Genomic DNA, 27,926 nt, shown 5'->3' with positions numbered 1-27,926 from the left:
GTCTCAGCCAACATGCAAGTTCTTTTTCAAAGTGACTTCTTTTTACGTAGCAATGTGACCTCCTCAGGACTAATACGTCCCTAATAGAGGAAAGACATCCTATTTCTACAGTGGTATTTATGCTGAGGTCTGAGAAGCTTTAATGAATTTTAGTAATTTGAGGTTCAAAACTCTTGTGAGAGATAATTATCCATAGCTTATGAAGATGGAATAGATGCTATTCGAATGCTCTCTTGCTTCAAGGACGTAATGCCATTTCCTTCTGGCTGTTCTGTTAATTTTCATCTGATTTTTTCAGTTCTCTGTATCAGCACTTCCCTTAGTTATGAGTGGGTTTCAGTTAATGCCACTCGCCTCCTGCCTCTACCTTGCAGATAGTGAAAAATAACTGTAGGGCAGTGTGCATTGACCTGATAGATGGAAAGCTTCAATTGCACTTGCAATTAGACTCACCTTTTGTAGCATCCAAGTGGAAAAAGAAAGTGGCACTAGGACACGGCACTTACTCTGCCTATTTGTGGACCAGAGCCCAGAACCAGGAGCTGTCCCTGCCTTAGGAGAACCCCCAAACTGAGGTCCAGCCCTGCACTTTGCTCTGTTTGTTGTAGTGACGTTTCATGGCGTGGAAACTCAGAGTTACGTTGTAGGGTTGTTAGTGACCTGAGTATAAATACAGGGCCTTTTTTCAATTTCAATATTAATTTACTTTAAAACAAATCACATTTGGGGATCATGATCATTTTCATTTGTTTGTCTGTTGCAATCACCTGTTCATATCAGTTACCTGCTTGTTGCAGGGATGATGGATACTGAGAACCTGAAGAGCCATCCTGTTCTCTACCTTTGTCCTGAAGTGCAGAGGTCTCTTGGAGGTCAAAACATCTTAGTTAAACTAAATCTTTTAATTAATAGATGCATAAAGGATGAGCAATGTTTGACATGAAGGACTTTGGACTTGATGGTTTAGAAACCTTGGATTCTCAGTAGTCAGTTTCAGTTTCCAGCATCAGTTTCCCATCTGTGAAATAGATTTTACATTTAACAGCTACATGAGAATGAACTGAGCGTAGATTACATTCATGCCCTGCTTGCATTAACTGGAAAAGGCTGGTTTCATCCTGTATTTAGGACTGGCTAGGATCCATCTCACCATTTATAGAAGGCTTTGTGAAGGAAAGCAACCCCTAACAATACTAGTTGAAAAAATGCATATTTTGTGATCTTAATCACTAGTCACATAAAAATTCTTCACTGTTTCTTGAATACGTAACAGGGTGAGGGCATATGTGTTTTCTTTCAGTTTATCCTCAAGCATCTGTTTTCCCAGTGAATAAAAGTGTAAATGAGAGTGAGAGGGCAGTTTATTTTCTGGATTTCAGTCTTTCTTCCATTTCAGAATCACACTGTAAAATAAATTTTGGGGAAAGGGGCATGTTCCTGAAATATTTGCAATGTTTAAACCTTTGTTTCCCTTGATAAAAAAATTTACACTGAAACTATTTTGACTACCTCACCAACTCTCTTAAAAATCTTTAAAATGTATTTAAATATATATTTATATACTTAAATACTGGGGTTTTTTAAATGTGTGTAAATACATATTTGCGTTTGATTTCTCTTTGTGCTTTGCTTTTCTTCCCATTGTTTGGGTACCTGGCTGAATGGTATACCAATTCTATACCAGTCTGATTTAATTCATGGGAAACTTTGCCACTTGTTGCTTTGCCAGTATAGCCTTTAGAGAAGTCCTGGATCATTGCCGTGTGTTGATAGTTTGCCATTAGAATAATTAATGTGTGTGATCTATCCTGTGGTTTAAAAAAAAGACAAACAACAAAAACCAAAACAAAACCAAGGACAAAGTACTTGGGTTTTACTCCTGGGCAGAATTGCCATGTAAGTGTTTCTTGTGGTGATGTTCACTTCACTGGTTCTCATTGCTGTGCTGATGCCATGATAATTGGTATACTGATAATTGGGAATGCTGATGATAATTGGGAACTGATGTGGTTGAGAGAACCAAATCCGTACCAGACTGCTTTTGTTTCTTTTCAGATGAGCCAGTTTTCATCATGGCTACCACACAAATATTTGCAGCAGTAAAACACTGGAGGCAGTTCAGGGACAGGAACTTTTGGATAATATAGAGAAGAGTAGAATGGCTTAGCCAAACTGAGTAAAATACATACTAGTTCAGCACTGTTCTCTTCAGCTGCTACCTTGAATTGTCTTTGACTTTTAGCCTATGATGAGACTAGTGTGCTTGTCTTTACTGGTGTTGCTATCAGAGACATCACACATATTATCTATTTCAGGGTTTTAAAGCATTTATTTTTAACTGTGGGAGTTAAAAAAAAAGAAAAAAAAAGATGATAATGTGCTCTGAAGCAATTGCATTCTAAAAATCACTCAATGCATGGGAAACTTCCCAGATCAAAGCATGGCATAATGTCTTATGATGGCATGTTGTCTGAAAGATGCCAAATACCCAAGTGGAACCTGAGAATGTCATATTTTCCAAGTCTTATAAATTACTGGCATAAAGCTGCGTAGCTGAATAGCTCCAGTTACAAAGTATTGATTCAGTATCATGCAACTGAGATGATGGAGCAGGAGAAGGAACTTCTCTCACAAGATTTGAATTACTTTTGTGAACATATGTAGTGAATTTCAGTAGCTGTGTTGGTTAAGGAAGCTGCTGCTCAAAACTTTGTCCTGCTAGTGACTAGTTGCTCTTTTGATGAGAGAGATCTGGGAAACAAGATATAGGCATCCTATATAGCAAGATTTTACATGTGCCTCAGCAGTTTAATGAGAGCAGGCTGTGGGAAAATTACTACAAAATCAAAACATAAATAAAATCCGAACAATTAGAGAACGACAGGGGCTGAGGCTTGGAACACCACCACCACTCACCTGCATGTTGTTGAAGGCCTAATGCCTCACAGGACCAACAAAAAGTGTTCATTGGCTTGGAGAACGTGAGGCTAAATTGTGGTGTGAAATGCGTCCCCAAAACTAGCAATTACAGAACGTCACGTAAGGTCTTGTAGATGAGAAGATAGGGTTTTAATAACAACCATATTCTCCTCAGGAGTTTGGCAGCCTAAGTGTTCAATGGCTCTGAACAGAGGTTAGCATTTAAGTGAGATTTCTTGCAGGGCTTCTGGCCTATTCCATTCCTGATGCAGCTGGATCAATATTAAAGTGGCATTTTTCGGTACTGTCTGAACCTGGAGTGTACAAGGAAGTATCAGCAACAAACAAACGAACAAAAGAACAGTGGTGGAGAAGAAGGGGGATGTTGAGTATTTGCTGTGGAGAAGAGCAATGACAGGTCACACATGGCTGCCTGAACCCAGACTTCCACTGGATCAGATGATGCCCAGTGCTGCGCCTGCCTGGGCTGCTCGCAATCCGCAGTCAGGCTGTGCTGCCCCTATGCAGGGAATGACGACCAGAGGAGGAGAGGACGGTTTGAAAAGCAGCTTCACCAGAAGAAATTCAGGGAGCAGAATGTGGTCTTACGGCAGGAGAGGTTTGTAATGTACAAGATGTTGTTCTGCTTCCTGCCAAAGCAAAGATGAAAATTGAATTGACATCGCTACCAGAGATTGTCTTGATAGGTTAATCTGAGAAATGAACTCTCTCGAAATCTTCATCAGAAATGAGGTTTGGTGGGATTAAATGTGATGTAGAAAGAATGATTAGTGGGGCCACTGACCTGGAGAATGCGCATAAATGTTGGGACCAGAACTCTTAGAGAATATGGAGGATATACAGATGCATGAAAGAAAGTAGTAATTTTTTAAATCTCCCAAGGTGGAGAAGGAAGAGCCTGTTAAATGTTTGAAGCAAGACATTTTTTCCTTTCCAGAAGCAGGAACAGCTGCAGTGGTAAAGAATCACACAGAGCTGCCTGCAACTCTGCCATCCTCTGCTCTCAAACAAACCCAGAGGCACAACATTGAGTTAAAATACCCAGAACCACACATGTTGCTCCAAGCAGGCTCAGCTGTGAGCTCAGACGCAGTTGCTCAGGGCATTACCCAGTGAGGTCTTAGGAGCCTGTGAGGATGGAGACTGCACAGCCTCAGTGGGCATCCTCTTCTTGAATTCAAGCTGGAGTCTTCTGACTTGTGTGGGAGGACATAAGAGTGTTTCAGGCATTGTCCCAGGCTACATCAGTGAAAAGCAGTCTCTGGCAAGTATAGTATGATGGTGGTCTCAAAACCATCTGAAAAGGGGACCACTGCTTGGGTGAGGAGAGGTTAAACATCTTTGTCACCAAGCTAGGCTGAATTTCCACATGTCAGGGAAAGAGTGGGACAAAAAAAGAGAAGGAAGGATAATGTGGATGGGGTGTACAACTGAGTAGTTAACGAAGTTGGGACCTGACTGGGCCTTCCTTGCTGTAGTATATGTAGGGCAATATCATAAAGGAGAGACAGAAGATGAGGCCTTATTAAAGATACTGGAAAAGTAAGCTGAGTGATGAGTCCCTCTTCAGTCAGAGAAATACAGGCAGTTTTCACCAATGAACTTCCTACTACAGCTGGTGGTATTTAACGGGTTTATAGAAGCATTGGATGGGTTTATGTCTATGAGAGGAGTGGATTTATGTCTTGAAGACAGTGAAGAGAATAAAAGAGTAGGGGCTTAGTAAATTATTGTGGAAAAGACCGGCCAATGAAAATTATTTCAGTAACTGTTAAAAGGATGAAAAGCACTTCTTTATATGAATCAGAGACAGATAGATGTATTGTTGTGAAGACATGCATTTATAGAGAGGTCTGAAGGAGATATCTGAGAACATGAGGACTGCTGCTGTGTGCAGCATCATCCCATCTCCCCCTGACATTGGGGGAACTACTTCCTGAGGAGTCTGGGCTGGGGGAACAGGCGGTAAGAAGGTGTATCAAGATGAGTGACAGCTACAGAGAAGTTAGCAAACTCATTACAAGGCTTGTTTAATCAGTGCTCTTAAGGCATAGAAACTTCTTCCTCCTGGAAGAAAGCAAAGGTATTTGTAATACTATTATTAAAAGTATATTCATGCAAATTGACTAGTTCTCACTAGTATGGACAGACTAGTAACATGTTAGGTATGTATACCCAGAGCAGTATGGATTCATGGTAGGGGGACAAATTTCATATAATAATAGATGAGCTCTACTATGAGCTGCACAATGCAGAATAATAATAGGCAAGTTGTCTGGGGGTCTCCTGATAAAATGCCACTTAACAGCTAGAAAGGGATATTAAGAAAGATTACATTTAGGCAAATGTGCCTTTGGAGGTAAGGTGAGACCTTGTGTTTCTGCTGTGTATAAGGGTTTTTAGGCTTTTGAATTAAGGAAAGGAACATCTTTAAGCTGGTTAACATGGCAGGAGCCTCTGTGGTGTCCACAGCTACAGCAGGAGAACATCTGTGTGCAGGAATTAGGCAGGAACTTCCAAGCTAAAGGACTGCTCACAGATGGACCAGATAGCTTGCCAGGCAGATGATGTAGGGCTGTTTATATAAGCTCACTTTTCCTCTTAAAAGCAATAGAATAGCAAACATGTCATTGGCAGTCTTTGGGTATAAAATTAATTATGACAAATCTGAAATGTTAAGTGCCTGCTATTTTGCAAAAAATTACACTGGGAGGGGAAAAACCCCTCCAATTCAGTAAGTAGAGTAAGAATTCATATTAATGCGACAGGAAAACACAAGGTCTTATTGAAAGTATATTGTACTGTTTAAATAATAAAAGCCTCTGAAGAATGGGTAGAGATGAAGCTTTCTCGGATGTGCAGAATAGCTTTCAGTAAAATGAATATATTTCACACCTGTCCTATTTATTGCTGTTGTTAAGATTAGAGAATTAAGATTGTTAAAGAATTTCTTCTCAGAATCTATCAAATGTGTAAGCCTGTTTTGGTCAGAGACAATATTGCCCTGCAAGGAGTAGGATGTGAAATCATCTGCAGATATTTGAAGATACCCTATAGTGTAGGAGGGGGTTTTCAGTATGTTTATTTTTACTGCATATAATGTTAATATTTATAGAAAAGTTCTCGTATAACACTACATGCTCCACTATTGATTAGGTGACATTTCATGAGAGCTAAAATCTAGTTGATTTCAACAGAAAATATGGTAAGACTTAGCACATAAAATCTCAAAGGAAAAAAAATCAGGGAAAAAAGTTTGAACTAAACAGTGCAGAAAGCTGTAGAATAGTTGCCTTTGATCTCCCCCCACTCCCTCCACACTCTCCTAAGTGTAGTGTAAAGAAAATATTTGTACTCTATGGCTACTACTTCTTCATGACATGCACATTTTCTGATGATGGTAAGTAGTGGTACAGAGATTGTTGGCAAAGGTGCTTCTTTTCCAGTACCTTTTTCCAGTACTTGTGGAAGAAACTCAAGTAACAGCCTCTGCACTATTCTGGTGTACCTACCTATGCTTTTCTCTAAGAAGCTTTTTTTGTACAGAAAGAAAATCTAATATCATACCTTTTACAACAGCTAGACTAGGTACTGCTCAAATTAATGATTTCCTACCCTACCAAAATCCATGATTTTCTAAAATACAGTTCAGTTTCTCCATCATCTATCTCATCAGGCTAGTCCTGCAAAAAAAAGGGGATCCATATCTGAAGGACAAACGTTCTGTAGCCAGAATCTGCTGAATTCCAATAGGTATTAGTGTATAATGCAGTATTTTCCCTTTGCATGTGTCATTGTGCTCAGGATGGATACAAGGCTTACATTTTATTAAAGGTTGTGTATATTCCATTTTAGAAATAAAATATTAACCTCATTCCCATTTCCGTAGAGTTGAAATTATTTTCCCCTTTCATATACAAATGTGAAAGGGGAATGTCAATTCAGGAAAATGAGATTTGTCTTTTCAGGTGAAAAAGCAGGACAGGCTGTTGAGCTCTGTTGTGGCAAGTAACGTTTTGTAGCCACTTCCACCAGCCCTTGTGCACATGAGATCTTCCTGCTTCCTGTCAGTAGATCTGAGAGCAACTGCGGGAGCCAACACAAGGCCTGAAAGCACCAGTGTTTGATACCTGAGATCTAGGAAACACTGTTCTTCATTTTATTTCATAAAAATGGAGAGAATAGGAGCATTTCATACTGAAATGACAAACCTGAAGTATGAGCTCACAGCTGCAGTATACTTGCCACACAGATAGAATGGTGCTGGATGAAGTGATTTATTTTTCTCTGTAATAATCCCTTCTTGCTGCAATGGATCCTGTTGCATTCTGGAGAGATAATTGCTCTGCCATTAGGTTTTGGGGAGGAATAAAGCAGGAAGCTTACTTTAAGGTGAACTAGAATATACATCCTTTGTTAGGATGTCAGGCATGCTTCTGTCTGCCATTAGAATTTTAATGATTGTTTTTCTCCATGTAGTTGATCTAGGATCTGTGTTTGAATATCCATGAATACAGTTTACATTATGCTACACTTGTGTGGGAACTAACAGAGTATACAGCATTTTCCCAAGTAATATATGTCTGGTATTAAAGCCTGGTCCAAAACATTAGTCAGTTTTGCAACTACAGACAGAATTTTATGACATTTTTCAGTGATAGGATAATGATGAGCTGATGCTTACAAATCTTCATGGACTTTCTCTTCAGTGTAGAACCAAATCAAAATTTAACTTTTTCAAAATTTTCAAGTGTTTAGGTAAGTGCTTCACTGGTTCAATGAGACCTCACCAAATATTTGGGGGTAGAAGGTTCTTGAGAGTTTTCTAGCAGAGTTTCTGAATTGTTTTTCTGTAATAAATTCAAAAGCTAATTTGCAGAACCTTTGGTTTAGATAACATTTTTAAGTAAAGTCTAAATAGTTAAGATTATTTTTCATAAAGTTCTTGATTTGCCTTTGGTAACCAGCTACTGAATATACTGTTAAGGTAGAATCTAGGAAAAACACAAGTTTATTCTGGAAGTTACTTTAAGATATACTCGGTGTTTATTCAAGCTGATCTGTTTTGAAGAAAAAGGCATCAATCTTACTGCTGTTTCTGTGTTATGTCTTGCAATTCCCAGAAAAAACACACACAAAAAAAAAAATAAAAATCCCTGCTTAGGATGAATTGCACAAGAGTACGATGAGTCGAGAAATGCTTTTTATATGTCTTCACATGCACATGCCAAAAAGTCTCTGCCAGAGTTATTCTCTATTGGAATTTACAGAGAGTTGTGAAGATCAAATACTGGAGCACTGTCTTGCTCTTTCTCCTTTAAAGTATTATTTGAGGAGGAGCCTGAGGGGCTGGATTGCTCAGAAAAGGATCTGTTCAATGAATATTTAAGAGAGGACTCTTGGGTTAGTAAGCTATAATTTAAAGGTAAGTTTTGAGACAAACCAAAATTAAATTATTATTTGTACAGTTTATTGTTCCTTTGGGATTTATAAAAGCATCTACAATATTTTATTGCCTCCACCCAAAAAAGTCTGTTTGTTTGTTGTATTAGAAGTTTTAAATTGCAGTTTCTTCCTCTTTCTGAAATATTTTAGCAATTATTTGAATTCCCTAAGAACATTTAAAACACAGGAGACAAAAGCAACAGCTTCTGTTTCCAGCCTTGGTTGTGGAGAAAGGCAGCATTGCAGCATACACTGTCAGTGAGAGCACCAGGCACTTCTCATGTAAAATAGTTTGAAATATTCATAATATTTTTGGTGCTGGTTTGTTGTTTTTCTGAATTAACAAAAAACAGGATAAAATGCACAGGGCTTTTAGTTACCTTCAAATATAATGTAGATAGCACAATTAAATATGTTTACTAGTGACGCTTCTTAAATGACAAAGTAGTTGGAAGACATTAGATAGAAGTTCTGATGGGGTATCTTGGCCTCTAGAAGGGGTACGATGGGTATGATGCCAGCATGCTCTGGACCGGCAGCATCCCTGGGAAGCTGCTTCTCTGGCTCCCTTGGCCATGGGGTGCCTGCACATGCTCCCCAGCAGCGTTCTTGGCACTGATACAATAGATAAAGCTCTGGTAAGGTTTATGCCAGTGGTGGGTCCAAGTTGCAGACCTGGCTTGTAGGTGTAGCTCCAGAGAAGTGGTTCATAAGTGGAGACTTCTGGGTTAAGCCAGTTAGCAGATTAATTAGTAGTATGATTTTTACAATGTTAATTCATGTTTCTGTACATTCATGGTGGTTTTAGAAGATTGTTAAACAAACACATATTGACGCGAAGGTTGAGCAGCAAGTAGTTCACTGTCTGAAGTCCAGGGGTTTTTCCTACTTCTTGTGGAAGGATGTAGAGAGTAGGAGGAAGGAGTAAAACTTTTTCTCTCCCTTCTCTGTCCATCCCCTTCAGTGACAGGTCAGGCATGGTCCATTTCTGTTTACGGGGCAAGGCAGGGTTTCCCTCCCTTCAGCTATGCCTGGCCTTTCCTCCCAAGGGGTAGTGTTTGGTGCAGGTGCCTTATGTGACACTGCTATTTGTAACTTCAGTGTCAAAGGGAAATCAAGACTAAGTGTCCATAATTATGGGATGAGGAAAGAAGATGGTGATGTCTAGTGTCATTGAAGGGCGCTCTGGTTACAGTGAGCTACGTTTAACCCTCTCTGCATATGTTGCTAGTTGCTCTCCCTTTCAGTTATTGAGGTTTTGCAGTTTCTGGAATAAGGAGCTGGGATAGAAACCCACATTCACCAGAACAAGTTGGGCAGAGGCTACCTGGCAGCAGCTTACACATTTGATGGGCTCAGCGAAGCCAGCACATCTTCTGGGGAAGAAGCTCGAGTGCCAGCTGCTCCGGCTGCTGCTGCTCAGCATCGTGGTCAGGGCTCAGCCATCTCAGCTGAGGGGAAGCCTAAAACCATGTTCTGGGGAAATGCCAGTTTTTGCCAATGACGAGCAACTAATTAAATGTGTTTATCAACTATTTTGTAACTACAGAAATGTGTAGCTAATTACTTTTCATTAAGCCATCTCATGCTTACCTCTCTTAAGAATGTGCCATGAATGAAGAAGGTAAACTGCTATTTCATTGTACTTTAGACAGTAAATATTTAAAGAAACTGAGCCATGGCAGTGAACTGGGCACAGAGAGGAGGCTAGTGTTTGAGTAACATGAGATTGATCCAGAACTTTCTCTTATGCCACCCTTTTCTAAAGTTTTAGATTTTAAATGCATAGTACACAGCAGAGATAGTCCAGATCAGTGATCTGTTTAAGTGCAAGAGGTAGTATAAAGTAGTTAAAGTCAAGCCAGATTAGGGATCTGGATTTGATGGTTCATCTTTTCTTTCCTTTTTTTTTTTTTTTTGTAAGACCCAATGTACTGTTTGAAAAATATAGTGTAAAAAACCAGGAAGAGAAAAATATTTTCCAAGTGGTAAAACGGTCAAGCTCAGCTTCCACTTTATGCACCTTTATTCCTGTGTGTAGCATCAAAATGAAAAATGTTCCTATCCAAATATTTATATTACCTATATACACTATTTTTATTTTTTTTCTAAACAGAAAAACATTCTTAGAAGAAAAAGGTTTTTTTATCAAAATAGTATTTTCAATTGAAAAATGAGAATATATGAATGAAATATTCACATAATATATGAATGAAATTTCTTCATTTTCTAAATGAAAAATGAAGAAATATACGTGATCAGACATGGGCTAGTTCAGGAAATACTGATCTTGAATAAGCAAATAATGCTAAGGTTACCTGTGCTTATTTTGGACAAAGTTCTCTTGACTTATTGTTCAAAAATTCACTGATTTATGGAAGTATTTGTAAGTTCCACAGAGAAACTAAAGTAATTGTAAAACCAATAAGAAAGAACGTTTCCAGCTATTTGCCACAGACACTGCTTTTGAATACAAAAAGGAATTTATTGCAAGATACAATGTACAAGCAAAAGTCAGATCATTAATCTCCAACATCTGTGCCTTCAGTCTCGTATGTAGATAAAGCTCTTCATCAGAGCAAAGCTTCAGGTGGCAGGTAAAGTGTTCTCCTGACAGATATTACGGGCACTTTCTTGTGCCTGCCAAGGCAACATTCAGCACTTCTTTCTTCTCCTTCCCCCTTTCATTGCTTACTCCAAGTCATGAAGGCCCCTAGGGCAGTCCCATCAGGAGGAGTAAGTGGCCAACACTACTGGGTTTCTTGCTACGAAGCCACTCAGTACTCCAGTCTCAGGAGAAGGCAGTGAGTAGAAGGGAAGCTGAATTACTAGTGAGCCAAAGAAAAGCAGAGGACGAAGAAGGGTCACACCCGAGTTAGGAATATATACATATGTATATATCTGGTGTGGAGGGGAGTTGGAAAAGAGGAGGTGAAGAATGTGCAGAAACTGATGAGGAAGGATTGTCCTGTGATTAACACACACAAGATTTAGACTCATTTACTTTATCATGTCTCACTTAGCTCTAAAGTTAACTCTGTACTGTTGTACCTTAAGGAGTTTTGCGAGCACCATATGATCTCTAGACAGAAGTGCTAGATATGGAGAGACAGACTGAATCAGCAGAGAATGAATCTCCTTGTGTGAGGCAAATGGCAGCCATGCAATTCTAGCGCAAAATGAGAAGGGAGAAAATACCAGCGGTCTTGCACTTTTCGTACTCGGCTCCTCCACTGGCAGAATTGCCATTCTGTAAAAACTATTGACAGACTTTAGCGTTTGGCTGATGTTAAGCATTTCAGAAGTGGGCGATGTGTTGCTATAATGACAGTTGCTGTATTACTACTCACAGTTTTGAACACGTATCTTTTGTAGTTCCTTTGCAACGAGAGAGTGTAGAAATCTCATGAGCAAAGCTATGGAAATAGAGGGAAATTTTCTTAAATGTCCTGTTAAGAGTTGAAATCAAATTTTGGTTTGAATGCATGAGTAAGACCCTCTGCCTTCATTTTCTTTGAATGTTGTCTAACTTAAACTGTTGCTGGTATGAAAAGCAGAGATAGTTAATGTTTGCATTGTGGCGATGTAGAAACCATGACCAGGACTGCAGATAGAAAATGCTGTTTTAACTACTGAGGCCCTGCATTAGAGAACTCTGTCTACACACAACAAACAAAACACAGAAGTGGAAAACTGAGGCATGGAAAGGAAACAATTTTTTTCCATAAGAAACCAGGAAATGAGCTCAGGGCTTATGATTGCCATCCTGTATTTTAAATCCAAGAATGCCCTCTCTTACTTCCCAGAAATAAAAAATGTTGATCTCAAATTATTGAACATTTCCCCAAAACAAGCTCCTGTTATTCTATGCCACTTTGGAATTGTCAGCATTTTTCTATTAATATTTATGTCATTACAGCAATTGTTATTTTACATAAATTAAGTATATATAATATATCAAATTTGAATTAGTGGCTATATTAGTTATTCGTGGATTATATAATCAACCAGTTTCTGCTTGTCTACGTAAGATTGCCTTAGCAAAAAATGAGAATGATACCTTGTGGCTCAGGTAACTCGTCAGTGCAACTCATAAAATGCATACACTTACAAACAATGGTTCTTGAGGAAATAGAAGAATAAAAAAATAAAAGTTAAATAAAAAGATTGCTTAACAAATATTATAGGAAGGTGAGAAATGAGAATGTAGACAGTAAAGCAGACTTGGTTGAATAAGTTCTTGGCAATTACCTCAACTTCCTGCAGAAGAGTCGTCTATTCTTCAACTGCGAAACTCTCACCAGTGAATTCAAGTCTAGTTGTGTTCTCACAGTAGAAGCATTTAAAGCTTTGATAATGCATAAATCAGAAATCCATGTAATAGAATAAGATGGAGATAAATTTGAGAGAATTCAGTTAGAAGTTGCAATATATAGGCAGATACAAATGGGTCTCTGAAAGAGTAGCTGTATCTAGAATGTTAATAGAGTTAAGTTGTAATTTATGGTTTGGATAACTTAGGGTTTGGGTGTAATTATGACAGAAGAAAATCCATATCTTTTTGGCACTGGCAATAGGAGTAGCTTGGCCTAACATACTATGCATAGAGATCTGAACTCTATTTTGGCATTTGTCTTGGACGAATCACAGATTCGTTGTGCTTTTTCTTTTACACAAAATGGAATTCATTTTATTAAACCTATTTTGGAAACCTTTGTATATGGAATTGGAAGCATACAAGTCTTAGAAATTCGTTATTAAATATGTGCTTATTTTAATAGTTTGGAGTCTAGCAGAAGACGAGAATCCAAAAAGTACTATTTAAATAACTAATAAGATGGGGTTTATTTATGCTGTAATTTATTTGGGAGAGGAATGGGAGTAGCATGACAGTAAGATACTATCTTCAAAGTTGCCATGGTAATGCAACCTATTACCTGTTGCTAAGAACATGCTGTAGCTGTTATTGCTTTTATTACAGCTCTTAACATTTCAGGGTGCATCCTTTAGTTTTTAAAGTGTTATTTCAGATTCAATTTCATACATAAGAAAACCACTAGGTCTTGCCACTTCCGAGCAGGGCTGTAGAGCAATAGCAATGATAGCAATGCAGGAACCTTATTCTGCTAACGTAGCTCCCATCCTCTAATGCAGAGTAATTTACAAGCTGTCTAACCAGTTAGGAAGACAAGAATTATCAAGACAATTCAGTGCCCTATATATATTAATATCGGCTTTCCCTGCAAAGTCAGTGATCAGTATTTGGAGATGGAAAAGACTAAAGCCCAAACAATAATGCAGTATAAAAACTTCAAAATACAGGCAGGTAGTTCTTAGCACTAGCACTAGAAATGGTAATAGCCAGTTTACTAGGAGGATTCTGTCCACTGCAAGTCTGATTTCCTGATCCAGCAAAGTGCCCTGGGACCTCTTTTGGTACCCTGAGCCCTGCTGGGCAGCAGCAGTAAGATAAGTGTCAAGTCAGCCAAAGTGCTGCCATTCACGATCATAGCAGCAGTGGGACGCTCAAGGTAGCAGCCTTTCAGTATCTGAAGGAGGGCTACAAGGATACTGGACTCTTCATCAGGGACTGTAGTGATAGGACAAGGGGAAATGGGTTTAAACTTAAACAGGGGAAGTTCAGGTTTGATATAAGGAAGAAGTTCTTTACTGTGAGGGTGGTGAGGCACTGGAACAGGTTGCCCAAAGAAGTGGTTTGATGTTGTCTCAGCTGTCTGAATATGATCCTCACTGGTGAGGTCTCGCATTTTTCCCCTGGGTAGGCTGTGCTCGTAATGATGGCACCTAATTTAGGAACAGAAGTGTCTTAGACTCCATCTGCAGTTGAAGTCAAAAACATGCAATGCTGAAAGACAGTTCAGTCCCTTCAGGGATTAGTCACTGGGTGAAGGCACCTACTCCTCTCCACTGACTTACATGTACAAGTACATGAAATACATCTGACCTTAAGGCATTGTCAAACTCGGAAACAACTGAAAGCATTTCCAGTGCAATATAAGGTATTGACATTTTGGAAAGCTACCTTCTTTGGCACATGCAGGATGGTCTATTCGAATTGACTCTGACCATTTTTTCAGTCAGAGGTAGCTACTTAGTTTTGCAGGCTCTGCATTCGCTCATGCAAGAACAAACAGGTCTGTGAAGAGGGCAGTGCACGTAGTGCTTCAGTATCTGAATTTCTGATGACTGCTGTTACCTGTTTCTCTATGGCAGTTTTCTCATCCTCTTGGATTTCAGTTGTTTGCAAAGCGCTTTTTCCAAAGTCTGCGTGTTGAAATAGCTTTGCCTCAAGATGTTTCAGTTCAGAATCTTTGCACCAGAGTTACTGATGTGATCTGCTATTGTTTAAGGACAGATTTCAAGAGGGTCTGTAAAATACTCATTTAACTTTACTCTAGATGATCATTTGTCAGAATGGACCAGCTGTTAAAGGCATGCCTGTGGATCCTAGGGTCTTCCTCTAGCTTTATGTCCAGATAGGCTATGCATCAGTGCAAAAGAAAACTTACCAGGAGACTTTTAGCATTGAGGAGTGTTTCATGAACAGATTTTCAGCTTCTCTGGCTTGCGTTTTACTGACTGGCAGAAGCAGTGGTGATAATATTGTTTGAGATATTAATATGCAGCAGTTATACAGATTTTGGTTGGTAAAGAAAGGAGAGCAGGAATTAAATTACAGTTGGTGGGTACAGTCAGGCAGTCCTGCAAGCTTATGTTGAGCCTAAGAACCACCATTCACTCCAAAATACAGTTTTGTAAGAAAACAGAGGATGAGTGAAATGTTTCATCTGCAACTGCTGCTGATCTGGAGATGGAATTTTGAATAGCTGAAATTCAAGTAATTGCATGGTAAATAAAAAAAAACCACCTTTCATGGGGTCGGACCACTGCAGGGGAAATTAAATGATTTTCTGTGTAAAAATCACTTACAAAAACGAATTATGGTTTGTACACCATCATTTTATCCCCTTTTTGTAAAAAGAGAGTACCAACAGTTACCTTCCTTTGCAGAGCATTCTGGAGTGAAACTGCAAAGCACATTGAATGAAATCACTTCTTAATAGCTCCTTAGGACTATTCCCAGAAATAATAGAACCACACATTGTATGGCACAGAAAACCTCATGTTTGGGAATATTTACATGCTTAAAAATTTAGTGCTTACAAATAGGCAAAGTGAGGTGGCTACCTCATTTTCTCCTGCTGGAAAGGAGAGTCTTCCTGTTCTCTGTAACCTCTAACATCAGTCTCGCCACATCTGTTCAGGGGAAGTGTTTACTGAAGATCTTATGCACATGAGGAAATCTACATAAAATGCTTTCTGCAGACAAGAATTTACAGTAACTTTTATAACACTAATACAACATAATGAAAATAATCCAAACAAGCACAAATCACCATGAACAAACATTTTAAAATAAAAAGTAATTCCAGTAATTGTGCTACTTGTTTTTAACCTAACTTTTCATCTGTTTGCTGACTTTTACACACCAACACTTCCCTCTTTTTGAAAGCTTTCTACCAAAATCGGAATCATGCTTAAAACATCAGTAACTCATCTTCCTTCATCTCAGAAATCCCAAGCCTTTTCATAACTGAAATAGTGAAGGAGCCAGGGGCTCCATAGAGTCCATGAGAGGCCTTACTACCGCAACTCAGTTTTCCATGGGAAGTACTCAGCCACTGCAGTATGTGTCCTAAACCAGTCAGCTTAAGAATTATTTGGATGAAAATTGTAGAAAAGTTTGAGCAGAATAAATACTTGTAATGTCTTGTAAGTTTGCTGTGGTATTACTGACTTACCACATGGAGCTGTGTACTAAATAAAATCAGTAATTTGGTGGCTGGTTGTAACTTCTGCTGCATGAAGCTGCTCTGTTGTTTTGTCACAGCTATGGCCCTGTTTTCTCTCCTAATTTGTTGTGCTTGCTCAGTGAAATTGAATCCCACAAGTCTTGGAGAAGTTGTTTTCCTCCGTGCAAATGGCTCTTTCCTCCAGACGTGACAGGCAGCTAAGAGCAGCGTTATTTTTTTCTTAACCCTTCTGCCCATCTTGAAATCATGCTGTGGCTATGGCCACAGTAGTACCATGGTTCTTGCCTTATATCCAAGTTTCCTGTGTATAAGCTGTCATGGATGTCAGTCACAGCTTGCGCCCCACAGGCTCCTGTTACCTAATGTAGGTTGCTTTGGTTTGTTGGGTTTGGGATCTTTGTCTGTTTTAACAAGGACAAAATAAAAATCAAGAGCTTGGTGGCCCCTGGGATGCATCCCTCCTGGAAGCTCTCATGGCAAGTTGGCTCTGGCAAGGGTGCAGCCTTTCGTGCTTGTGGCTGCAAATGTTCCAGCCTTGCATCTTCAGCCCAAAGAAGCAAAGGAGAACCTACCCTTGCCATTTCCCTTCACCCTGCTTGTTTCACTTGGGAACACAATGAGCTGTCAAAATTTCCTGCCTTGTTTCCACAGAATCCTTCCTTTCACTCCAAAAAGGATTCTTTATCTAAAACTGCTAATTGCCTAAATTGTCAGAACAATTGTTCAGCTTAATTTTAAGGTGGAGAGCGAGGAGATGTAAAGGTCGATGGGCTGATCAAAGTTGCCCTCAAAGTCCTCTGTCAAACCGAAAAAGAAAGTCTGGTGTGTTGCCATGAACGGCCCTTGCCTCTCAGAAATTAAAAGTCATGCGGTATGGTGTACATCTGCTGTGATCCCTATATTTAGTATCTCTGTTGACTGTACTTAGAGGTAATTGAAAGTAATAGGGAAGAATATAAATGTTCTCCAAAGAAAAGCCAAGAAAACATGGAGTGCAGGCGTGGTTGATTTAGCCCACCACTACTTCCTAACTAATCTTTTTCTAATGATGTAGAAAGAGACTAGGTGGCACCTGGCGAAGGATTTTGAAATAACAGATTCATGAGGTAGAGCTACTTGATAACATCTTTGACTCATCAGAAACTTGCCTTCCCTGAGGGTAAAGTTAATAATGCTTGAATATTAGGATTTTAGAGGCTTTTACTAAGGCAGCAGGGATGCAGATTTATTGTGCATATAGTTTCCCATAGTGCTAGAGACAGCCCAAAATGTTATTATCTTTAAAAAATGTGAAATTACACCAATAGCCAGTCAGAATCATCAGTAATTTTCCATGACATCAAGTCCTTGGTTTTGCTGGTTTAGTAAAACTCATTCACATTTTCTTAGTTTGAAGAATATAGAACTGGTAGCAAGTTTATCAGTTGTCATGCATAGTCCTTAACTATTTTAGGCCATTTTTCAGCGTGTATAAAGCCCATGCCATCAGCTGCTTCAACTGTTTTTATCTCCTCCTTCAGAATCATATTCTTCTCATCACATAAATGGTTCTTTTCCCATTCTGCTCTTTATCAATGGTGGGCATTACTCCAGGTTGATTTTCTTTTTATGAAATGGCTCTTTAGTGCCCTGATCATCTTCCTAGAGGTCCTTCTCTTCACTTTTTCCAGGAGGAATTCAGCCTTCTCAGAGGCAGTATTTCAGCTGAACTTATACCAAGTGCTTTGACTAATGGCATCAATACCTCTCTTTCTCTCTGGAATTACTTTACCTGAATAAGGTACATACATGTCTGAGTTGGCTAGTCTTTAGTTCTGTAGGAGACATCAACAGCACCATGAAAGGAAGCTAGACTACCAGTAAAATGAAAGTGGAAGCTGCACATAGCAGCACATAGCTGCACTGGCCATAGAGCAGTTGAGGCAGAGAAGGGGACAGCAGCAGTGAACTTTATTTAAAATAGTTGTAGCTGTATATACCTGGTATCTCCAGCTTTGTCTCACTAGTGCTCTCCTAATTCTGTGTCAAGATCATCAATAAAAATTTTAAGACCATTCCCAATATCAGTCTTCTAAAGATCATACGGTAACCGTTACCAAGCAAAGTTTCCTTTCAGTGTACCATGTTATCTTCTTACTTACAGTATTTTCTCACCTCGGTTTTTGTGCTTATCTCTTGTCTTATATGTTTAACAAAGCCCCAATGATTGAAATGCACTACGCTATTGATTTTTTTGCTGTTGTCTAACCTTTAGCTACTTTATCCAAGGTAATTAAGTATCAAGTTTTATCTTGCATGGTCTACTTTTGGTAAGCTCACATTGTGTTTTCCTCTGTGTTGCAGTTGTCTACCTACCTTTAGCATTCTCTTCCTCAAAATTTGAGGTCATGCTATTAAGATCAGAGTTGGGCATTACCTTTATATGTAACTTTGTATGATTTTGTTGTTCTGTAGTAATACGGTACCTTTCTTCATCTGATAGATACGTTATTTCGTGTCCAGAAAGAAAATCAATCTTTCCGGGTTTACAGTATCTTACATCTTGGGGCGGGGGGGGGAGGGTTGGGGGAGGCAGATTTTGGGAAGTTTGAATTTCTCTTTTTTTTCGAAGTGTCTGTTGATTTAGTCACGAGTGACATGTTGATCAGTGAGATTACTTGCAAGGGATTACTTGCAGTTTCCTGTTAATTCATTGGTGCATACAGAAAAAAAAAAAAGCCTTGATCAAAGCATGCTCTTGAATTTACACCCGTTCTTAATTTGCTGGTGCTTGTATTAGTGACAGGCTCAAGCCTGTCTGATTTTTTGGAGTTTATATAACGCGTACCATATGCTTGCCATTCTTACTCTTTCTGCACGAGTCAGCCAATCTGATGGGTCTACCTGTGGCAGAGAGCAATACTTTTAAGCCCAGGTGCTGCCTTATGAGCTCTGACTCATGGGTGCTGATGAATCTCACTTCAGTGTTTTACAAACTCTTCAGCTATTTGCTCCACCCTTCTGCCCTTTAACAGAAGGATCGCGGGGGAATAGGTGTATATACCGCTGTTGCCACAAGTTGCACATGATTTTAAGCTGCTGATGAAGGTAGACCCATGCTATTACCATACCTTTGAACTGCAACAGCTGAAGAGCAGGCAGAGGTTTGCACCTCCTGCCCCTGCTATCAGGAGGGGTAAGTGGGGTCAACAACAGCTTGAGTTCTTTTGGGCTGATTCCTTAGAGCGAGCGGTTGGCAAGGAAGAGCAGAGTAGAGGGAACACGTGTTCAAAGTAACAAAGCGAAAGTAAGGATGAGAGAAAATAGATTGATATTTATAATCAAAAGTGACAGTGTTTGAAATATTCTTAATTGGAGTGCACGCTCCTGTGTCTTTTGTACCTCTAAGGACCCCTAGAGGGCACGGAAATTTTTCTCCACCTCGAATGTTTAACTTAATAGTTCTACTTGGCTTTCTTCCCTTAAACATAATTGTAAGCACATTTTAAGTGAATGTTATGTAGAAATAAAGAACAGCATCTAACTAGGTCCTTCTTTTGCGCTGCAAGATGTTTTCTTGTTTTTAAACACAAGCAGTAAGAGTTAACACTAGCAGCCAAATTCTTAAATTATTTTTGTTTAGATTAGTCAGATGCTATATTCATATCCCAGAGGAAGCACAATTGAAGCTAACTAATAATTCGTAAATTTATTGCAAATTTTGAGAGCCCTACAGTGTGAGCTGTCTGAGGAAGTGCAGTGGATATGCTTTCAACACTATGGCCCATGTTTCTGTAGAGGAGGAATTCGTATTGTGAAGAACTAGAGTACTCTAATCTGACCTATAAAATGTCCAAACTTCATCTTATTTTAGAATTTTTAATATTTTGGTTTTGTTATTTGCTTATAAAGAAACTATTACATTATAGTACAAGATATTTAAGGTTATGGAAATGTAAAAATTACATCTGCTTCCCACTATTTCCACCCTACTTGGAGAGAGATTTTGTAACTCTTATTCATCCTGAGTAGCATTGTTCTCCTGAAACAAGTTTTGCCTATTTCATCAATATTACATGTTAATTCCGGAAGTAATCAAGGTGAATTAGACGGTGATATTACTTCTTAGTATTGTGTTGCCCTTTTATCATATATAAGTATAAATCCTAAAGCACTGGAGTAATGCTTATCTGAGAACGTCTGAGAACATCTCAGTTACATAAAGAAGCTTTGGTGTTTAAGACGGCTGATGTTTTCCAGAGTACTCAAAGAGCAGAAAGTAAAACAAACACAAACGGTCAGACACATACAAACAAAACACCACCTTAAAAAAAAATTCATATTTTCTTTTAGAATTTTTTTCATCAACTCATGATTTTGAGACCAGCCCCACAGCTTTGGAAGTCAGTTGTGCAGTGAGCCTTTTGTGAGTAGTGCCACGACTGTCAGAATCCAACTGGTCTTGTCTAGGCAAAAAAACGGACCTCTGTGCTACTCCTGCGTGTCTACTTACTGGGCAAGAAGCTGTGAAATAGGATAAAAGTGGGGAGGGGAGTTGTGCTTTTGTTCTGATAAGAGGATCAGCTGTACTGCTTTACCCAACTACCCAGGGATGATTTTTTGGACCTTAGTTTTCCCACTGGAGGAGCATAACGTAATCACTTTGAACAGAAAATAGATCTAGATCTAAACAGCAGAGAAAGGCAGCTGCCCCTTCTAACATCTCTGGGGATTTTTTGTGTTTTGCAGGAGATGCACGGGTGAGAGGTCAGACAGGGGTTCTCTCCGAGCGCCGCGGCTCCTACCCGTTTATAGACTTCCGTCTTCTTAACAGTAAGTGCAACCCTTCCTTCGTCTCTATATTAAAAATAAAATAAATCTATTGAAAGTATATGACCCAAAGTATCTCGTTTCATATGTATCTGTAGTTCAGCTGTCTTCACACAGTCAGCATTAATAATTCTATTATGCCCGCTCAGTGTTTGACTGTGAAATGTTTTGGTTATACGAATATTGTCCATAATGCTGAGTCTGTCAAGTAAATACAGTGGTGCCATGGGGTTTGCTGGGGGAACAGGGGGTGCTTCATAATTAAAAAGATAAACCTCTGTGTCCCTTAGCCTCTAAGCCAACAGTTGGAACAGATTTATGTGAGTCTGTTATCCGGTCATATAGAATTGGCACAGAAGGGGAGCATGTGACAGCACTGACCAGTGGTTTACAATAACATTAATTTTTCCAACAATTAGAACCCAATCCAAAGCCCCATGGAGTCTTGTCATTGACGTCAATGGATTTTGGGTCAGGCCAGCAGTGAACATCTGTTAAAAATAATCTTAACCTCATTTTGATTGAAGTTATTTTGCCACTGTTGTAAATAAAGGAGGGCAAATCTAAAAGGAAAAAAAAGAATCGGGATCCTGTTGTTGGGGTTTTTTTCACCTGATAGATTTTTTTATACTGATGCAGAGCCATTAGCCAGTGTGTAAAAAATAAAATAAAATAAAATAAAATAAAATAAAATAAAATAAAATAAAAACCAGAGAACACTTAGACTTGGGCCCTGTAGCATTCAATCTGGATGCTGTGTTAACTGCAATGTTCAGACACAGAGAGCTCTCAGTGCGTCCTTGTGTACTGCACAAACTACTCCATGTAACCTTTGAAACAAAATTTATTCACTGTCTTCATCAAAACAGACTGAAGGTCCAACAGTTTGTTTAGTGATGACACTTTTAAGCTTCTAGTGATTGTGCTTTTCATTAATAAGCAATTGTCAAGGCAAAGTTTTACGTCTCCCGTTTGTAACTGCTTGTAACTTGCCTGAGTGCCTGAGGAAGGAGAAAGGAGGTAGGTGGCAGGGAGGGGGGAAAGAGCCCAGCTGCAAAGGGTGAGCTCTGGATGGGAATCAGGAGAAAAGAGGTGCTAATACGAAGGGGAGGTCTTGGGATCCCTGGAGACCTCTGGCATTCTTTCTTTTTACTGCTTTTCTGTAATCTGAAGGAAGTCCCTATGGCTGGTTGTGATCTCTGTGTAAGGAAAAGCAGTGATTTTGGATTTCCCAGTTTTCACAGTTTTGTGTATTTACTGCTTTCTGCCTAGGGAGTGGTGTTGGCTTCATTTTTTAGTGCAAAATGAAGTGACATTTGTAGGCACTTTACTAATTTTGTAGATTGCAGGTGCACTGGGTCTGGCTCACTCGGTGACCTACAGGTAAATGAAGATGCTGTGTGTCAGACACACAGACGTGTTTTTCCAGGAAGTAAACAGATGTATATGAACAAATAATATAAAAGTCTATCTATCTGTCAAATTCTTTTCTGTTGTACATACCATATAAGCAGCAAAAAACCATGGTGCTGCCATCCTATTAAAAAAACATGTATAAATGTCACTACTGCAAATTTTTTGAAAAGTGCCTAATACTTGCAGTAATATTTTGGCACCACGTTGTATTTGTTTGGGGCAATAGCTGACAGGCAGCAACTGCATATTGAAAGCTGTTATAGTAAGGGAGGGATGAGGCAGAGAATATTTTATGGTAAATATCCTCAGAAGTTATAAAGAAATGCGGCATAAACATTACTCCACTTCTCACTAATTCAGGAAAACTGAGCTTAAATAGTGATTATTCCTTATTCCAAATAACAGTACCACCCTTGTTTTAAAGTAAGGGAAAACACTGAAGCTCATTCTTCAACAGAGTTGACATTCATTTTGAAAATTGACATTTAAAAAAACAATCAGGACATTGCTATTTAATGTCGGACTAAAGGTTACTTTTTTAACTCAGTTAAAAAAAGTGTAAAAAAAGTGTAACTTTTTTAACTTGGTTACAGATTCAGTCAAACTGGTGGATTTTTCCCCACTCTGGCTATTAAGGGTTAACACTGAGTAGACCATATCTTTTGTTTTTTCTGGAGTCCTGCAGTAAAGTCACTGTGTAACTTAAGACACCGTTAAGTCTTTTTGGATAGGAAAACTTCCTGCACTCTGAAAGTGGGATCTTCTGTAGCTCTAATCAAAGCCAACTGGATTAATGTTGGCTTCTTGCTGTTTGAGCTAACGTCTGTGATGCCATCTACACATTCCTCTGGTGCCTCTCTGCAATATATAGAAAGTTAGTGAGTATTATTTCACCTTGTCACTGCCAGACTGTCAAGGCCGTGAGGATTTTACAGGATCCTGCCTGGAGGAGATGCAAGGCTTTAGCATCTTCCTTTTTTCTCTGCCCAGTTGTAAACTTGCCGTGGTGGGTTTTGGGACTCTAGAGATGATTCTGGAATATAAAATTGAATGTAAAATATCCCTGTGTCACCAAGAACTCCTTGGTTCTGCATTACAAGGAATATATTTGCCTTAGCCTCTTGAGTCAGTCCCTGCAACTTGTGGAGACCTGCATGGCCAACCAGATACTCATTTGTGTTGATGGTTTTGAGCCAGAAGCTTGAGGGGAAGCTTCTCTCCCCAGGGAAGCTGCAGCAGCCGATGCTTGTTAGCCAGCCTGGTGTGAAGACCTGCAGGAGGCAAGCCAGCCATCTCTTTTTCCATCTGTCATAGTAAGCAGGGGACCACCTGCACCTGATGGCCACAGATACACCCCAGGAAAGAAAAAACAAGAGGCTGGACATGGCAGACTTGAGGCTCCATGTTCACTAGGGTGCTTATAGACAAATATTCAGACTTTACAAACTGCTAAACTAGAAGATACAAGTTTTGCACAGCCCTGTATGTTTCTAGGAAAATAGGGAGAGGGTTTTCTCTTCATACAAATAACACATTCCTCAAAATGGGAGCAGCAGAAGAAAAGAAGGCTTAGTGTTAGGAACTTACTTTCCGCAAGGAGTAATGGGATGGAATAGGCAAGCGTTAGGTGCCATCAGGTTGCTCAGTACAATCTATAAATGATGCAAGATTGATTCTAGACCAAACGTCACAAATTTTAGGAAAGTTTGACTCTGAACTCAGTAGCTTGTAACTGTACCCAAAGCAGGTTGAAATTAATGGTGGCAGTTTGTTGGCACTTCTGCATTTCTGTGAATTAAATGAGCCTTTTTGTGTTCACAGGATAGAAAAGGATTTACACTGAATATTTGCAGGGTAATAATTAAGCATTTGAGACACTTCTGCAGTGAAAATTAACTTGATCCAGTTTTCCTTTTAGCAAAGCATAGTTTGGGTTTGAGAAATAAAGGACCGTAGGCAGCAGTAATTTAGTTCTCTGATTGACAGAGTTGCTCAGTGAGTCATTGAACCAGATCCCACCAGTGACTAATACGCATTTATTAAAATAGATTTCATTATCTCATGATGAGTTCTGCTGGTGACTGTTATGGTACGTTTCTTCATTGCATCAACCAAAAGTTTGAGGGAATTCCTTGTGATAAATCTAGAATTGTAGGTGAGCATACAGCTGTAACCAAAAAGACCTCACCCTGCTCCAATTATGTTAGATACTTTGTTTCATTGCCAGGTGAAATTAAGTAGGGCAACAAAATAACATAATTTACATCTGAGATGAGTAATTTTTTATTTACAAATTTGCTTGTCAAGCTTTAACTCAGAAGACAAGATGATTCTTAAGACTTCAACAGTGATTCTCCAGTTCCCATCTTGTTTATACTAAGCTTTTCTCTGGATTGAATTTTTGCATGCAAATGACAAAATTATTAGCCTCTAATTGACTGTATTTTTCTGCCATAGAGTAATATAATTAAAATCTTTTTGCTTGCATTTTTAACTTTCTGGAAAAATCCCTCAGTAGGGGCACTTTGTTTTTGTCACAGTATTAGTCATACTATTGCTTTCATTATCTTGTACCCACTTGTTTTTAGTAAGCCATCCACATTATACCAGTATCTGATAGAATTCACTTCTCTATATACTGATGCAGGAGAGATAACAAGGAAAGGGAAAGGATGTAGTGTGTGACCTGCAAAATGGAATCTTTCTACCAAAACGGGGTTACCCAAAGAGATTTATGTTTCCTTACACCTTCCACAACAGGAACATAGAGTGGGATCTGGAAATATCTAAAAGGTCAAAACATGTCTGTAGACACTCCAAAGGCAATCTGTATATTACATAGGATCTTGGTATTGTTATGCAGGCAGAAATTGAGTCCAAAACAACAGCACCTGCTTTAAGCTAAGATTAGTAAATTAAGTTAGTATAGATGATATACATTTAGTACCAGATGGTGATAAAAATGATATTAGGTGCCATTCAGTCTCTGTCCTTGATTTGCTGTCTGATTTGAATCAAGCAAAATAGTCTGGTTTACAGTTTGCTTGCAAATAAAATGATGCTTAGCAGGCATGTGATGGATTAGGTACTACAGAAATGAAAAGTGCTGTCAAGGTTAGTAAGGGAAGATATGAACTCACGAAAAAGTCTCCATCTCAAAGAACCAAAGTCTGTGGACATTTGAATCTGTGGTTTCTGCCTGTCTACAGAAGGGTCCATTTGCAAAATTTACATTCATTTTTGGTTTTGGATTTTGAACACTCCAGGGCTTTCAGGTAGGGCCCATCTCCAGGGAAAATAAAACTTAACCACAGCCACCAACCCCAAACTGAACCATCAAGTAACCTGAACCCAAATGAGTGAGGTTAAAAAGAGTTTGGTTAACTGTCTTGTTTTGTTGCCTTTGGCTAGAAAAAGAAGTGGGAGTGAGAGATGCCTTTTTAGATATTTCTGACCCAGGTTAAATTAGGACACTGAAAGTCTTGTGAGGAGGTTTCAAGGGCTGATTGGATTACTTGGATCCCAAGACAGCCTGTGGAGATGAGTCCAAAGTTCCAGATGGTTATTAAATTAGGAAGGGAGAGATCTTACGAGGTCTGCATCATTTCTACATAATACCTCCCTTAGTTCCTCAAGGATAAGCATGTCCAAAACATATTCATCAACATCCTGAAGACACACGGGTTTCTTAATCTGGTTAGCTTGTGTCTGCTTTGAATGGGAAGAACATTTCCAGAACTGAAGTCAGCCTATGGGCCTTGCTTTCAATTACCTATTCAAGGAAGAGGAATTGGGATTCTCTTAATACTGTTTCAGCACAAAGATTGTTCTGTTTTCTAGCAACACTATATTCAGAAATTCTTCCTGTGATGGAAGTCTGGTCCCCCATTTTCATCAAGTAACAGAGATTTTTTTGTTGTTTGGGGTGTTGTTTGCATTGTTAAGAGTTGTTAACTGCAAAATTTAATAACCAGGTAGATTGAAAAGTATATTCTATTTCGTGCCATTCATGCTCCTTGCTTAACTTTTACACTACATTTGTAGAAAATGAAAGCCAGAATATAAAACTGATAGATGCGTGTGCCCTCATATGCTAAGAAAATGCAGCAGTTTGGGTTATGAATGCTTCAGGAGAACTCACGAGAGCAAACAAAAAACTAGATGTGGTTCACAGACAAAGTCTTAGTGTTTGAAGACTACACACTGTAATAACTGACCTGATTACACAGGTTTATAACTTATTTTTTCAATACAGATTTGGGATTCAGTTCAACTGAGAATGTCCTTTTAAAAGTTTCCAAATGATGCGTGACCCATTCTGCCACCCCACCTTCTTTTCCCTGATTAGAAAAGGGAAAGGGTGTACTGGAGATAACACTGAGGATACTTTCCAAATGACCAGAGGAAAAGAAAGAACAAGGATCATTAAGATGATAAATGAAAGTTTGGTTTGCTGTTATTACAGGTTATGTTGCTTTTTCTCAAGGGGAGTAAAGGAGGAGGGGATGTACTATTTCCTGTTGGAGAAACTATAATCAGCTGTAGAACATTTGCAGTTTTAGGAAAAAAAGGTCCTGGCTGTGCTACTGTATGAAGATTGAAGTGGCAAAGTGAAGGTTCATATTGAAATTATGACGACTATGTGGCAAAATGGAATACAACATGCCGTTTCCTAAGAACTTGTAGGAGGCTTAATAAAAGAGGCCAGGATGTGTGTTTGCATAAAGATGATTGATGACCCCAATAAAGGCTGCAGATCGTGAAGAGAAACACATCTAAATTAATCTTAAATTTTAATTTAATCTATTCCTCTTCCTGTTACTAAGGCTAATACTCTGTTATCTAACTGGTTGTTGAAACCCTAGTTTCTCCAGAAGTTCATGTAATGGGATAATTCAGTATATAAGTGGGATAATCTGCATGATTCTTAAATTCTGTAGTCTCTTTCAAACAGTATCTAAAGGAATATATATTGGGATTGGGGGGGAAACTATGTAACTGGTGTTTTTCAAGATGCCAACAATTGTGCAGGAACTTTATGATTCGGAAACTGAGCTGTTACAAGCACCATCACTTCAAGTGATATTCAGAGAAGAGGAAACCCCACAGCAAGGTGACCTAGAAAGCTGGTGTCCCAGAACCTCTCACATTTCATTAACTACATTAGCCAAAGAAGCACATGAGCACCTCTTCTGTAAACAGAGCTCTGCATTTATTTTTGTGCACTTGTGCAGGTGGTTGAAGAATAGACTCTTGACTCGAAATGGAAAATTTTAAAGATCTTTTGTTTTACTTCTGATTTTCTGCTTTTCTCTGATGTGTTCAGAGTAGCCCTCTCTCACAGCCTTGTCTTAATTGAAAAAATGTGATTACCCATTTAAAGAGAAACAATACAGTTGCAACCCATATGAGCAATAGAGCTAACAGAAAGCAGTTGATCTCCAACATTGGATTTTATCAGAAGTCAAGGAACAAATCATG

General features: G+C 39.0%; 1 protein-coding gene across 1 annotated transcript in view; it reads left to right on the top strand.

Annotated features, from left to right (window-relative positions):
• The window catches only part of PDE7B (phosphodiesterase 7B), a gene marked incomplete at its 3' end in the record, with an annotated part of 163,219 nt that overhangs the window by 114,236 nt on the left and 21,057 nt on the right, over positions 1-27,926 (top strand). The window contains exon 4 of the mRNA XM_030490277.1: positions 20,949-21,032. Within this exon, the coding sequence (XP_030346137.1) occupies positions 20,949-21,032 (84 nt within the window). The remainder of the gene's footprint in view (positions 1-20,948; positions 21,033-27,926) is intronic.

Source organism: Strigops habroptila, chromosome 6 (assembly GCF_004027225.2).
Source record: "Strigops habroptila isolate Jane chromosome 6, bStrHab1.2.pri, whole genome shotgun sequence".
Classification (NCBI taxonomy): domain Eukaryota; kingdom Metazoa; phylum Chordata; class Aves; order Psittaciformes; family Psittacidae; genus Strigops; species Strigops habroptila.
The sequence above is the reverse complement of the archived record's forward strand: the minus strand, read 5'-3'. Positions and strand labels throughout refer to the sequence as shown.